Source organism: Cherax quadricarinatus, chromosome 41, assembly GCF_038502225.1.
Source record: "Cherax quadricarinatus isolate ZL_2023a chromosome 41, ASM3850222v1, whole genome shotgun sequence".
NCBI classification, from domain to species: domain Eukaryota; kingdom Metazoa; phylum Arthropoda; class Malacostraca; order Decapoda; family Parastacidae; genus Cherax; species Cherax quadricarinatus.
Window position 1 is genome coordinate 5,773,907 of NC_091332.1, and position 14,365 is coordinate 5,788,271.

At 42.5% G+C, this 14,365-nt stretch overlaps 1 protein-coding gene across 4 annotated transcripts in view; it reads right to left on the reverse strand.

Annotated features, from left to right (window-relative positions):
* Positions 1-14,365, reverse strand: part of LOC128695884 (uncharacterized) — an 87,745-nt gene that overhangs the window by 16,056 nt on the left and 57,324 nt on the right. For 3 of the 4 annotated variants that reach the window (XM_053786815.2, XM_053786814.2, XM_053786816.2), the window contains exons 8-10: positions 10,837-10,936; positions 9,797-9,864; positions 5,136-5,336 (exon numbers count right to left, since the gene is read on the reverse strand). In XM_053786815.2, the coding sequence (XP_053642790.2) occupies positions 5,136-5,336; positions 9,797-9,864; positions 10,837-10,936 (369 nt within the window). The remainder of the gene's footprint in view (positions 1-5,135; positions 5,337-9,796; positions 9,865-10,836; positions 10,937-14,365) is intronic. The other variant, XM_053786817.2, reaches the window with a different exon arrangement.

Consider the following 14,365-nt stretch of genomic DNA (forward strand, 5'->3'; position numbering starts at 1 on the left):
ATGAAATTAAGACACATGCGCAACACCCGGGCATCCCTATCGTAGACGTTTCGCCATCCAGCCAGCCACTGGATGGCGAAACGCCCACAACAAAGACAACCAGACGCTGCACATGCGTCTTAATTTCATTCTTCCATACTACAGAATAAACTTCAACGTCTCATCTCAGCTAGCCCTTGGTCTAAATTCTCCCTCACTGACTGTGTTACTAACCTGTCTTCTGTCTCACTCTCTCAATATGAGCTTGAACTTCTCGGTTTTGGCCTTTCCTTTGCCACTTCACCTACTCCTCGCGCTGGTATTTCCCTGATTAGCTCTTTTGATTCCTTTCGTCAATCTCGCTCCCGTAATCTTCCTGACTTGTCCACTTTTCGTGGCGCTCTCCTTCCTGCTCTTGTTAGTCTGTTTTCTAAGAATCACCACCTTCCACGCCGTTACCAACTTGCCCTTTCTTCTCTTAAATCCAACACTAACATTGTCATACTATCTTCTGACAAAGGTAATTCAGTAGTTATCCTTGATCGCGAGGATTACATCCGTAAAGCTGATGTCTTGCTCTCTGACTCGCGTACCTACACTCCTCTCGTTTCCAACCCTCTTGATCGCATCAAGAGAACTTTCAACAAAAAACTAAGGACTCTCTCCGACCTCTGTCCTCCTGACTTTGACCTTGTTCAACGGTTTTGTGTCATCTGTCCCTCTCTTCCCTATTTTTATGGCCTTCCCAAAACTCATAAACCTGATATTCCTCTTTGTCCTATCATATCCTCTAGAGGTTCTGTCTCTTATTCTCTTGCTTCTTGGCTGGCCAAAACCCTCACTCCCTTTCTTGGTACTTTTTCTCCTGCCCACCTCCGTCACTCTCAAGACTTCACTGAACGGGTTCGCTCTCTCCCAACCTGCAAGATGCTTAGTCTTGACGTTGAGTCCCTCTTCACCAATGTCCCTCTTGATGATGTCCTTGATTTCCTTAGAGAGAAGGCCCATGTAGGGGTTCTTCATCTCCCTATACCTACTGATGTCTTTCTTGATCTTATCCGCCTCTGTGTGGACTAACTCCTTTTCCTTCCAAGGGAAATATTATTCTCAAACCTTCGGTGTCGCTATGGGCTCTCCTCTCTCTCCTGTCCTTGCTAATCTTTACATGGAATACTTCGAGACTGTTCTTCTTCCTACCCTTGATGTGCAACCTTCACTCTGGCTCCGCTATGTGGATGACATCTTTGCTCTGTGGCCTCATGACTCCAGTCTCTTCCAACCTTTTCTTGAAGCTCTTAATAATCTTGCCCCTTCCATTAAGTGTAAAGCTGAATGGGAATCTAATTCCTTGCTTCCTTTCCTTGATGTCCATGTCCATCGCTCAGATACAGGTTTTTCCTTTTCCATTTACCGAAAACCTATGCACAGTGGCATGTACATTCACTACTTTTCCTATCATGCTTCCCCTGTCAAGAAAAGTGTTCTTATCTCCCTCTTTCTCCGTGCCCTCCGCATCTGTGATCCTCAGTTCCTTCCAGCAGAAATTTCCACTCTTCATAATTCGTTTTCCCGTCTTGGCTACCCTTCCCATTTCATAGACTCTGCCCTCTCACGTGCTAAACGCAATTTCTTCTCTCCCAAACTCTCTACTCCTGGGAACTCTTGCATCCTATGCCTTCCCTACATTTCCGGTCTTTCTAATCTCAACAATTCTCTCCGTCCCTTAGACATCAAGCTTACCTTCCGCCAGACTAACACTCTTCGCACTAATCTCGTTCATACCTCTCCTCCCTCTACAGATGTTCCTGGTGTCTACTCTATTTCTTGCTCCTCCTGTCCTCTTCAATACTTTGGAGAAACTGGTCGATCTCTTTCTGACAGATTTAAGGAGCACAAAAATAGTGTTAGGCTTGCCGACACTAACAATGCTCTTTTCTGTCACGTCAGAGATCATAGCCATCCTATTGACTGGTCTTCTGCTAAAACTGTCTTCCCTACTTCCAACTCGAACAGTCGCCGTCTAGTTGAATCCTCTCTAATACACAACTTTCCTTGTATGAACCTTAGCCCTTGCTTCGTCTCTGTAGATGCCTTCCTCTCCCACTACATTGTAAAATGCTCCAAACTTCAGAACACCCGTGACTTAACCTAACTCCTTATTTTTTCTTTTTCTTTTTCTTCTTCTCCCTCTTCCCCTTTCCTCTTTCCTTTTCTCCTCTGGGTTGTCTTTCTCTCTTCTGTCTCGTGTTTCTGTTCCTTCTTCATTTATTTCCCACTTCCCCTTTCACGCACCTCTGTGCGCTTGCTCTCCCTCAGTGGGCACCTAGCTCTCTTGCAGTGCTCCCCTTCCTTTGTATTTGACTGGCTCGTCCTCCTTATTTCCCACTTCTACCACTACCACTACTACTACCTCTACTACTACTACTACTACAACTACTGATGAAATTAAGACACATGTGCGGCATCTGGTTGTCTTTGTTGTGGGCGTTTCGCCATCCAGTGGCTGGCTGGATGGCGAAACGTCTACGATAGGGATGCCCGGGTGTTGCGCATGTGTCTTAATTTCATCTTGTCGGTATTATATACCATTCTTGTACTACTACTACTACTACTACCATCACCTCTTCCTGCCTATATATAGCCGTCCTACTCCACTTCTGGTTAGTGTGACTTTGTCAATGGTCCAAGTCGGACCGAAACGTCGTCGTAAGCTTCTCTCTTTTATGTGCGGGTTATTTGTGTATCGTTCCAGTCATGGTATTGTGCCTTTTTTTGTTATTTAAGAGGGTTGTAGTTGTGAAGATTCTGGAGCAGAGGCAAGGAGACTGGCGCTTACATACTAACGTCTGGTGGATTGGGACGCGTAGCAAACGAGGGCACAGTCACTGGTAGGCGGGATTCTCCAGTGGAAGTAGGTCATATCCAAAGGGATGGTCAAGTTGTAGTAGTAGTAGTTGTAGCCTTGGATGGCGAAATGTCTACAATAAAGATACCCAGATGTTGCACGTGTCTCAGGTTTCATAGATTTTTTTTTTTTTAAACACAGTGTATCAGCCATTTCTCAATAAAGCAGGGTGAGCCCATGGAAATGAAACAACCATCACTTAATTCCTCATCGTCTTTCCAGAAGGACACATTACAATTTAAAATGATCCACTGAAACACATCTACATCTATTAGCCAAAGTGCAGGCACTGCAAGGAAGGCAGAGTGAGTGCATCAGCTCAGGCTGTATAACTGCATCAACAACAAGCTCCCGGATTAAAAGATTGCAGATTTTTGGTCACTGATTGCATAGTATTTATTTGAACAAAGGTAGTGCTATTAAAAGTAAAAATTACAGTAAAAAAATCTTAATGTGAAACAACATGGATGACTATAAAACTAAACATCATAACTAACACCTCGTAGGTTGATGAGTATGAAGTTATAGGTGCAGAGCTGACAATTAGTTAAATGTCAGCACAGAATCTATTTGACAACAAACTAAGACCAAGACACAGCACTATCATTATTTCATCTCTAATAGTTGAGGATTGGGGAAGCAGATACACTACGACAGGATGAAAAAGTACTGTAGAAAGTGATGAAAAGAAGAAAAAAAAAAGAGGGAGGGATGAAGATACTCAATTAGACCAATTTTGGCAATACATTCCACACATCACCATGGAAAAATATTACAGACATTCTAGCAAATTATTTGTATCAGCACTATACAGCAGCAGTTTAAAGTATCAAGTAATTAATGTGAACTGTCTCACGAACAAATTCCAACAAAATTGCATTTGCCAAGTCTTCTTTACTGAACCCTCTTGAGTATTCTAAAATGCATTGTGTTTTTCCTCCCTTGTCCTCCTTTACTATGTGTGCCCAATGTCTCAATCTCTCTCCTCTCAAATTTACAAAATACATCTGAATCACTATCATCAACCATACAGGTAACTTAGCCATCATAGCAGTGTCCTCAATCTTACATGTCACTGACAATTCTGACTATCTTTCTGTACCATTATCATTCCATACTTTTATCATCTTTGTACAGTACCACATCGTGTTCCTCAAATACATAACCCCTATATACCTAATTTTTATTTTATGTTTTATGTCCATTTTGCTCCTGTATTCCATGAGTATATTTCTTCCTGCAGCCTTCAAATCATAGCCCTTTGTCTCTTGTTCCTACTAATTAGAGAACTCATTGTATCAACCACTCTTCATACTCTATTCTCTACTTCATTTCACTTGAAGAATTTTTAATTTATCAACAGATTCTAATTATTTTCCTTTTCCTAGGTTTCCAAACTAATTCCTTAGCTCTCCACTACCATTAATTTACCAGTAAATCAGTGTCTTCTTCATATTCCTAAACCATGGTGAAATATTCCTCTTTAACCATTGTATGATGCTTGTATTTTAAACTGTTCTTTTTTTGACATATTTTAAGTATATTCATACCATACAGTCACACATATGCAGTATAATGTGATCCTTTATTGAAAACGTTTCACCCACACAGTGGGCTTTTTCAAGTCACAAACAGATCTACCTGGGTGGAAGGTACGCGAGTATTTATAGTCAGGTTCAGAATGCTGGGTCAGGTGGAGAATGCTGCATGTGATGATCTACCGAGTGGGGTTATCGAGTCTAAAATCTTGGGTAACTTGGAAAGAAGATTGGATAAGTATGTGAGTAAACCTTCTGCAGTGTTCCTCCATTCCTCAATACCGAAAAATCCTGGAATCATCCCTTATCTCTATATCCAACAACTTCAACAAGAACAATGGCTTCTATAACATAGCTGAACCACTTGCCAAGAAACTTCATCACTATCCCACATAAGAATATAGGAATGGAGGAACACTGCAGAAGGTCTACTCACATACTTATCAAATCTTCCTTCCAAGCTACCCAAGATTTTAGACTCTATAACCCCACTCGGTAGATCATCACATGCAGCATTTTCCACCTCACCCAGCATTCTGAACCTGTTTGTGACTTGAAAAAGCCCACTGTGTGGGCGAAACGTTGTCAATAAAGGATCCCATTATACTGCATGTGTGTTTATATTTCCACTGTGTCGGTATTTTATACCATCTATTTCCACCATAGTCACACAAATCATTTCATTTAGGTAGATTCAATTATTTTAATCTCACCTTTTTCTTGTCATTTCTAGCTTTGACACGATCAAACCTGCTTGCATCCTTATGAGAATTGTTCATCACGTTTTTGCGTGCAGTATGGTGAGTCTGCATAACCAAAGCATTGGAACGCTCACTAGCCGACAATGGAGTTACAACGCAACTGCTTGAAGTAGACATCACAGGATTTCCATTTTCATCCAAAGATGACTTGTTCTGTAATATAGAAACAACCTGTAAATGCAAGGCATCTACCAGATATAAACTGAGATCTGCTTAACTATTTAGTCTTTCAACAAATTTATGATTCTTCTTAATGTGTACAACATGTGATCAACTTTGGAGACTGATACTACTGAGTAAACACTAATAGACATGAAAGTTAAATTCACTATCTGAACACATGCCCTATCCCTCAGGATGTTGCATTCTTCATCTATTGTGCTTGGTAGCATTTATGATCACACTCATTTTTGAGGGTAAATTTTGTGATCTAGAAACTGTGGCAGACACCCCATCTAACTAAATTGGCATAAAAGAAATTGTGCACCAGGTGCACACTATGAAATACACTACACGTACGTGTGTATATGATACCCTTTGAGGAGTACAATTCTGAGAAACTAGGTACATGTCCGATTAATTCCTGCAACTCGTAGTATTTGGTTTACAGTACACGTGGACAAATTTAGTCTCTCAACCCCTTTGATTACATTTTGTGTGCACAAATGCTCATGAACAAAGACAATTACACCCTCACATACATGTGCAACCAGTACATCCACACTTGCAGACTTCAGTACAAATCACAATGGAAATGAAGATATCTAAAGGCAAAGAAAGTGCTTCCTCTCTAAATTGCAAGAAACCTTATTAGAAAAAGTACACAAATACCAAAGGCCTCACAGAAGAAAATAAATAGAGTGTGGTTGGGAGGGACTGGGGGGGGATGGCAGCCTATTCTTGCATCAGGAGTGATACATGTTCAGAATTCAACATTACCTATTTTTCAAAGCAACCATGTTGCTGAGAATAATAGACATATTGCTACTTTTTTAATTGCTTGTGGATAACTATGCATTTTAACAGGTCCATACAACCTAAACAAAGTTAATGTATAATATTAAATAAATAAAATGCCATAAGAGTAAAAATAGAATATGCCAATAAATTGATGCTGAGCATCAAGTAACGTGTTGGAGGGGAGGGAGAAGGTAGAGGGTCATTGAGGGAGAGGGTGTCATGGGAGGGTCATGGAGGGGGAGGGAGAGGGGGTCATGGAGGGGGAGGGAGAGAGGGTCATGGAGGGGGAGGGAGAGAGGGTCATGGAGGGGGAGGGAGAGAGGGTCATGGAGGGGGAGGGGATAGGGAGAGAGGGAGAGGGTCATGGAGGGGGAGGGAGAGAGGGTCAGGGAGGGGGAGGGAGAGAGGGTCAGGGAGGGGGAGGAAGAGAGGGTCAGGGAGGGGGAAGGAGAGGGGGTCAGGGAGGAGAGGGGGTCAGGGAGGGGGAAGGAGAGGGGGTCAGGGAGGGGGAGGGAGAGAGGGTCAGGGAGGGGGAGAAGAGTGGGTCAGGGAGGGGGAGGAAGAGAGGGTTAGAGAGAGGGAGGGTCATGGAGGGGGGAGGGGGAGGGAGGGAGAGATGGTCATGGAGGGGGAGGGAGGGAGAGATGGTCATGGAGGGGGGAGGGAGGGTCATATAGGGGGAGGGAGAGAGGGTCAGGGAGGGTGAGGGAGAGAGGGTCAGGGAGGGGGAAGGAGAGGGGGTCAGGGAGGGGGAAGGAGAGGGGGTCAGGGAGGGGGAAGGAGAGGGGGTCAGGGAGGGAGAAGGAGAGGGGGTCAGGGAGGGGGAAGGAGAGGGGGTCAGGGAGGGGGGAGGGAGAGAGGGTCAGGGAGGGGGAGGGAGAATGGGTCAGGGAGGGGGAGGAAGAGAGGGTTAGAGAGAGGGAGGGTCATGGAGGGGGGAGGGGGAGGGAGGGAGAGATGGTCATGGAGGGGGAGGGAGGGAGAGATGGTCATGGAGGGGGAGGGAGGGAGAGATGGTCATGGAGGGGGAGGGAGAGATGGTCATGGAGGGGGAGGGAGGGAGAGATGGTCATGGAGGGGGGAGGGTCATATAGGGGGAGGGAGAGAGGGTCAGGGAGGGTGAGGGAGAGAGGGTCAGGGAGGGGGAAGGAGAGGGGGTCAGAGAGGGGGTCAGGGAGGGGGAAGGAGAGGGGGTCAGGGAGGGGGAAGGAGGGGGTCAGGGAGGGGGGAGGGGGTCAGGGAGGGGGGAGGGGGTCAGGGAGGGGGGAGAGGGGGTCAGGGAGGGGGAGGGAGAGTGGGTCAGGGAGGGGGAGGGAGAGTGGGTCAGGGAGGGGGAGGAAGAGAGGGTTAGGGAGAGGGAGGGTCATGGAGGGGGGAGGGGGAGGGAGGGAGATGGTCATGGAGGGGGAGGGAGGGAGAGATGGTCATGGAGGGGGAGGGAGGGAGAGATGGTCATGGAGGGGGGAGGGAGGGTCATATAGAGGGAGGGAGGGAGGGAGGGTCATGGAGGGGAGGGAAGGAGAGAGGGTCATGGAGGGGGAGGGAAAGAGAGAGGGTCATGGAGGGGGAGGGAGGGAGGGAAGAGGGGGAGGGAAGGGAGGAGGGGGAGGGAGGGAGAGGGAGGGAAGGGAGGAGGGGGAGGAGGGGAAGGGAGGGGTAGGGAAAGAGGATCATGGAGGGGGGAGGGAGGGGAAGAAGGGAGAGGGTAAAGAGGGAAAGGAAAAGGAGAGGGGGAGGGAAAGGAGAGAGGAAGAGATGAAGAGGGAAAGGAAGAGGAGAGGGGAGGTAATGAGGGGAAGAATGGGGAGATGAATGGTAGAGAGGGGAAAGAAGGAAGAGAAAACAGACATGAAGTAATGGGAATCAGGCAAGAGAAAGATGCTGTTCTATTGGTCATGGCAATATTATACAAAATCCCCTTTGACAGATGCCAAGTTGTATCAGACACACACTTACCAAGCCCAGCACATTGTGATGAGCCTATTGATGCTATAACTCACCTTATACACAATTCTCTATACCAACTCAGGTACCATGCAGCACCTGTCCTCCTCCTGTCATATAAACAAACATTACCTAGCACCTTACTTTGCAGTGAAATTGTGCAAAATGCATTGCACTAAGCACTAAATAGTAAGCATTTGATAAATATTATGCTTAGCAACTATTGACAGCTTGCTTGATCAGGCCCTGGGCCGCGGGGACGTTGACCCCCGGAACACCCTCCACATAGATACACAAGGAAACCTGCACAGCAGTCACCCGAAGCAGGTTGCACCAGGCAGGTAGAGCCATGCTGATATTGCTAGGTGAGTTATAGAGCTACAGCACAATACACTGTTATTAACTAAGCCAATGAAATCATAATAATTTCTTGTTCCAACATCAATGATTTTTATACATTATACCCAGTCAATACTAGCTCCAAAAGGCTTTCAAGTCATAAGGATTGCAGTGCTGTTAAGCCTAAGAAGCACTTTATTTTAGACACCACAATGGCTATTTAATGGCAGGTCTATGCCATAGAAAGATCAGATGCAACTAACAAAACCTGAACTACCCAATTTGATCATGTACAGGTTATGTTTGACTTAATTTCATACTTCCTTATCCCAAAATGTAACAGACAGTTCCACATGCATACAAGGCTCCCCAGCCTTCCACACCCATACGAGGCTCCCCAGCCTTCCACACACGTACAAGGCTCGCCAACCTTCCCCATGTAGAAGGTTCCCTGGCCTTCCGCATGTGCAAGGCTCCAGGCCTTCCAAGCATGTGCAAGGTTCCTATTACTTTTACTTATGATGACATTCATCTTAAAACACGATACACTACCATTTTATAAGTCAGCTATGTGTCCACTAGGGTCTTGGTGAGGAGAGGGAGAAGAGAGGAAATATAGGAAAGGAAAGCATGGATAGAGGAAGCAAAGGAGGAAGAGGAAGGGTGAAGAGAGCAAAGGAGGAAGAGGAAGGGTGAAGAGAACAAAGGAGGAAGAGGAAGGGTGAAGAGAGCAAAGGAGGAAGGGTGAAGAGAGCAAAGGAGGAAGGGTGAAGAGAGCAAAGGAGGAAGGGTGAAGAGAGCAAAGGTGGAAGCTAGAGGAAGGGTGGAGGGACCAATAAAGGAAAAGGAAGAGTGAAGAGAGAAGAAAATATGTGAAACAGATGCCTTAAAAATCACTGAAAAGAAAAAAATATAGAGGGGAAAGTTTCTGGTATTTTTTTTAAACACACTGGCCATATCCCACCAAGACAGGGTGACCTAAAAAGAAAAAGAAGCTTTTCTTTTTATATTTAGTAATTTATACAGGAGACAAGGTTACTAGTCCCTTGCTCCTAGCATTTTAGTCACTTCTTACGACATGCATGTCTTACGGAGGAAGGATTCTTCTCCACTTCCCCATGGAGTTTTCTGGTAAATCTTTCTTAAGATTTACTTTTCTGGTAAATTTTTTTTTTTTTTCAACAAGTCTGCTGTCTCCCAATGAGGCAGGGTGACCCAAAAAGAAAGAAAATCCCAAAAAGAAAATACTTTCATCATCATTCAACACTTTCACCTCACTCATACATAATCACTGTCTTTGCAGAGGTGCCCAGATACAACAGTAAATATGATACAAAATTAAAAGTACAGTATTTAAATTCACAACCTACCTCACTGCCCCCACTATCGCTTCGACTTGCCAAAAGTTTTCGCTTTCCTAAACCTTCTTCTTCTAACCCTGAAAAGAAAGAAAAATCAGGATTTTAACTATTCCCTTAACCAAAACAAAAAATTCATTACTGATAACCTGAAAAAACACAAATCTCTTCTTCTAATGAAAAATATGGATGTAGTATACTGTAATAAAAGAAGTTAAAATAAGAACAGTACATTACTCCCTTCTAATTTCTCAGTTGCCCAAGGATTTTCAAATGGATCTTCAGTTCTAGCACATATATAGTCAGAACTTGTGTATGTTGAAAAGTCCTAAGTCTGCAAATGAAATCTAGGTAAGTATATCTAGAAAAGGATGTTGTCTAAATAAGTATTAACTCATCAATTTAGACAGCATTATAGTAGTGAGCTCAACTTTCTTAGGTGTCAGGACACTTCAGGGATCTTTTGCTAGTGAGCAGAAAAGAAGCAAAGTTTGATGGGTTTGACAAAGTTTTCATATGTTTAATGAAGTCACATTTATAAGCTTTTCTGAAATGTGTTCAAAGAGGAAGCTCCTGTGAGGAGCCAACTTGGGGAAGAAATACTAGGACCAAGTCAGTACAGTAAATCCTCATTTTGAAATACTAATAGAGTGGGTGAGGAGGAAGGGAGGTAAAGTGGCCAGTAATAGCAACACTTGTGAATAAAGATGAGAATATTTTGCTGTGATTGTAATAACAGACAATCCTGAAGCAAATAAATTTTGTCCATGGCTTCTGAATTAAATGATACAGCAGATTTTGTCCTGCATTTCCAAAGTTTGTTAAACTGAGGCTTATTATATCTAATACCTCTTTTGCAAAGCCTAAACCCATTGGTAAGTAATGCAAGTCACAGCTGAATAAATAATAACAAAACAAAATCACAGATGAAGAATTCAGCAAAAATTTTTAATCATTTTCTTAAAGACAAAAAACTATTTTCACTGATGCCTGTAACTGGGTAAATTTTAGACAAATGACAGATTAGCTTCAGAAAGCATTAATGGACTCACCTTTGTTGGTTAATTTTTCCTCTTTAAAGACTGAAGTAACACATTGGGAGTCCTGAAGAGGTAGCGTGCGACGGCCACAGCTGCTCAGCATAGTGTCCTCCTGGTGGCAAACATACAAACTTTAATCAACCCAGAACTTCTTTCCATCTTTTAAACAAGATTGGTTTTTAAAAGAATTTACTGTACATCAATTATCAATAAAACTAAGCAAACATCATAACAAATAAGAAAGTAATGAAGACTTCTGATAGAACTGAACACACAAGCAACAAGGCCTAGCAAAATATCACTTTGGATACTGGTAATGAAAAAGAAAGCTAAAGCCTCAACCACATTCTTAACAAAACATTAAAGAACAGACAGCATAATTTCAATACTCAAGTAAACAGACTGGGGATAATAACGTACAAATCTGACGAGGATCCCATGTCATGGGTTGAGGCTAAAATAAGAGAGACTGGTGAACTACCTGGAAAGAATACAAAACATCTTGACAGGTTTAGAAATGACAAGACCTACCTCTCAATAGACTGCTGAATGAAAAGGCAGGAAATAGAAGGGTGGGAGAACTGCACATTCCTATACTGAAAAAAGGCCTTTGATACAATAATACAAAGAAGACTAACACCTAAAATGGAGGAAGATGTAGGCTGGGGTGACAGGTAGTGTTTAAATGGATTAAGGAATACCTGAAAAACATAAGCTGATAAACTACAGTGAGATGAACATCAAGATGAGAAACTATAATAGATTCCCCAAAGTTCAGCCCTATGTTTCATACTAATCATCAAACTGCAAGGAAAGTGGGTTAGGGAAGCATACTCCTATATGCCAAGACTTGCAATAATGACATAGTAACAAGAATAGAAACAAAAAGAGAGAACTGAAAGATAATGACAGCAAGTTACAGGAAGAGTTAAAGAATGGCTACTAGAGTTAATTAAAGCCAGAGCAAAGTAATAAACTGTGTCTAAATTAGGATATGAGCCAACATACTGTCTGAGTGACAACGGGGTTAAGAAAAAATCTTCAGCGAGCATCCCACCAAGTAGAACCAAGGTGCTTTCAGCGCACTTTCTACTAGGTAACCTTCCCACACAAGGCCCAGCCAACACGACATCACCTGTGACCTGAAATCCTGCTCTCAGTCTTTGTTACATATGTGATCTCTCCTCTCCTCCCTTCTCCACTTCACCAGATTGAATATTACAGTAGTTTTTGGGTTTCCTGAATCTTGAAAAGCTCAATCAGAATAAAACATTTTCTAAAATAAAGGTTTGCACTGCATTATGTATCTATGTACAGGTCTCCCTCCATATTCGTGAGAATTAGGGGATCTAGAGCCTCGTGAATGTTGAAAAACTGCGAATGTTTGGTGCACAAATATATTGTAGGGAAATATAATAACAGCATTTACTTAGCCTAACAATACTGCTTTCTTAACCTATTGAACCATGAACAATCATAAAACACATGAAAACATCATAAAATATTGTACTAGTGCCAGCCCTTTGGTAAAGGTGAAAAAGACTAGAGAATTCAAGAAAGAACTCGTAGCAGAGTACCAAAGTGGAGGAGGAAGAGAAGGGAGAATGTGCCTTCAGTGATTCTACAATATGTATGATACTAAAGCAGCACGAGTCGATAAAGGCTATAGCGCCAGCCAGCGATAAAGTGTAGCAAGTAAGTGAAGCAGTTAATCTATAGGAAAAATACAGCATTAACCTAACTCCTCCAATATTGTTGGATAACACCGCCCTCTCTACTGCCTCTGTTGCCACCTCCACCACCATGTAAGGCTTATGCTCTCAGTGTCCCTTATACACCCAACAACAACAATGCAACAATACTCGTGATATACTTAATGATATATTTTATTCATTCTAGAGTATGTCATGTTTCTATGTTATTAATATTGTTTATTATGTCATATTAGATGAACCGTAATAGATAAACAAACCGTAGAGTTGATATTAGTGTCATATTGAAGGACTATCTTGTCCTATCTCCAAACAAACTCTGCCACCTCCACATTTCCTAACATATGTAATGACATATTTTAACCCCTTGACTGTCACAACCCCAAATCCTGAGGTGTCTCCTGGCGTTGCAAAAAAAAAAAAAAAAAAAATCTTATGAAATGATAGAGAATCTTTCCCAGATTGTAATGACACCAAAAGAACGAAATTTTATGGAAAACTGACGGAATTATGCTCTCGCAAAATTAGCGACACAGGCGATATTTACGAATCTGTGATTTCGCCCACTTTGAGCCCTATTTTCAGCTAATTCCACTGTTCCAGTCGACCAAACTCATAGCTATTTCTTTAGAACTCCATTTTTCCTATCGACTGAGTACAAGGAACTGCATATTTACCGATTTCAACTACCCAATAACGTGGTCAGAAATTTGCAATTTGGCCAATTTCACGAAAACTAAAAAATATGACAATTTTAAAATAGGGTCCAGAATGAACAATGAAGACATTCCTGGCTCTAAAATAACATTTTCTTTGTTCATCAGTCACGTCTCCAGGCCCCTCTGATATTACTCTTGCTTTCTATTTTGAATTTATTCAAACAAAAAATTAGAAGATTTACTGTTATGCAGACTACTGCAATATTGTAATAATTGCATAAATAATGTCAACCCATTCATGACTGCATATTAGAATGGCTACTTGGACATACATTGGAAAATGACATAATTTGTTTACTTTTGAACATCGGCAAAACTCAAACATTTCCCCTACTTTGAGCTCCATTTCAAAGTTCTTTTCATAGTAAAACCAATCAAAATCACCTCTATTTCTATAACATGTTTTCCATTCTATCAAATGAGACCAAGAAAACGAGAATACAACCATAAATACTACACGAAAATAGACCACAAAGTCGGCATTTTAATAATAAAAAAAAAAAAACGGTCAAAGTTTTTTTTCTCATTATGCACTGTGTGCTGCAGGATTTTTTTTATATGCTGCACACTGACCCATTCAGTCACATGTGGGCCTACTAGCTTTCTCCTGCTTGATTTGAAGCCGCTAGAATTTATGAGTATATATACGTCAAAAACGGTGGCTTGTAAGACGTATATATACGACCAAAACAGTCAAAGGGTTAAATATAATTGGGTGGCTGGGCAGTCACAAATGTTCAAAGCCTGCGAAAGTGGAGGGAGACCTGTAGCTTTAAATACCCCACTTGTTGGCATGCTGCTTCAGTCACCAAGTGTATGGCTGGTGGTTGTACATACGAGTAGGGGCCCTCATTTTCACTGGCGGTATTTTATACTATCTGCCAAGCCTTGCACTCTCGTAGGAAGTAGCTTCAGCATGCAGATTTGGAGTCAATATGCTGAGGACTGCACTCACCTACGAGTATTTGTGATTATGGGGGTCAATTGTCAGATCCTGGCCCCTGCCTTTTAACCTGCCACTCTTTAGATACAGTCCCTCTTAGCTTTGTGGGGCCCTATTGTACTTGCTCTTAAAACTATGTATAATGTATGCCTCCACCATTTCCTCAC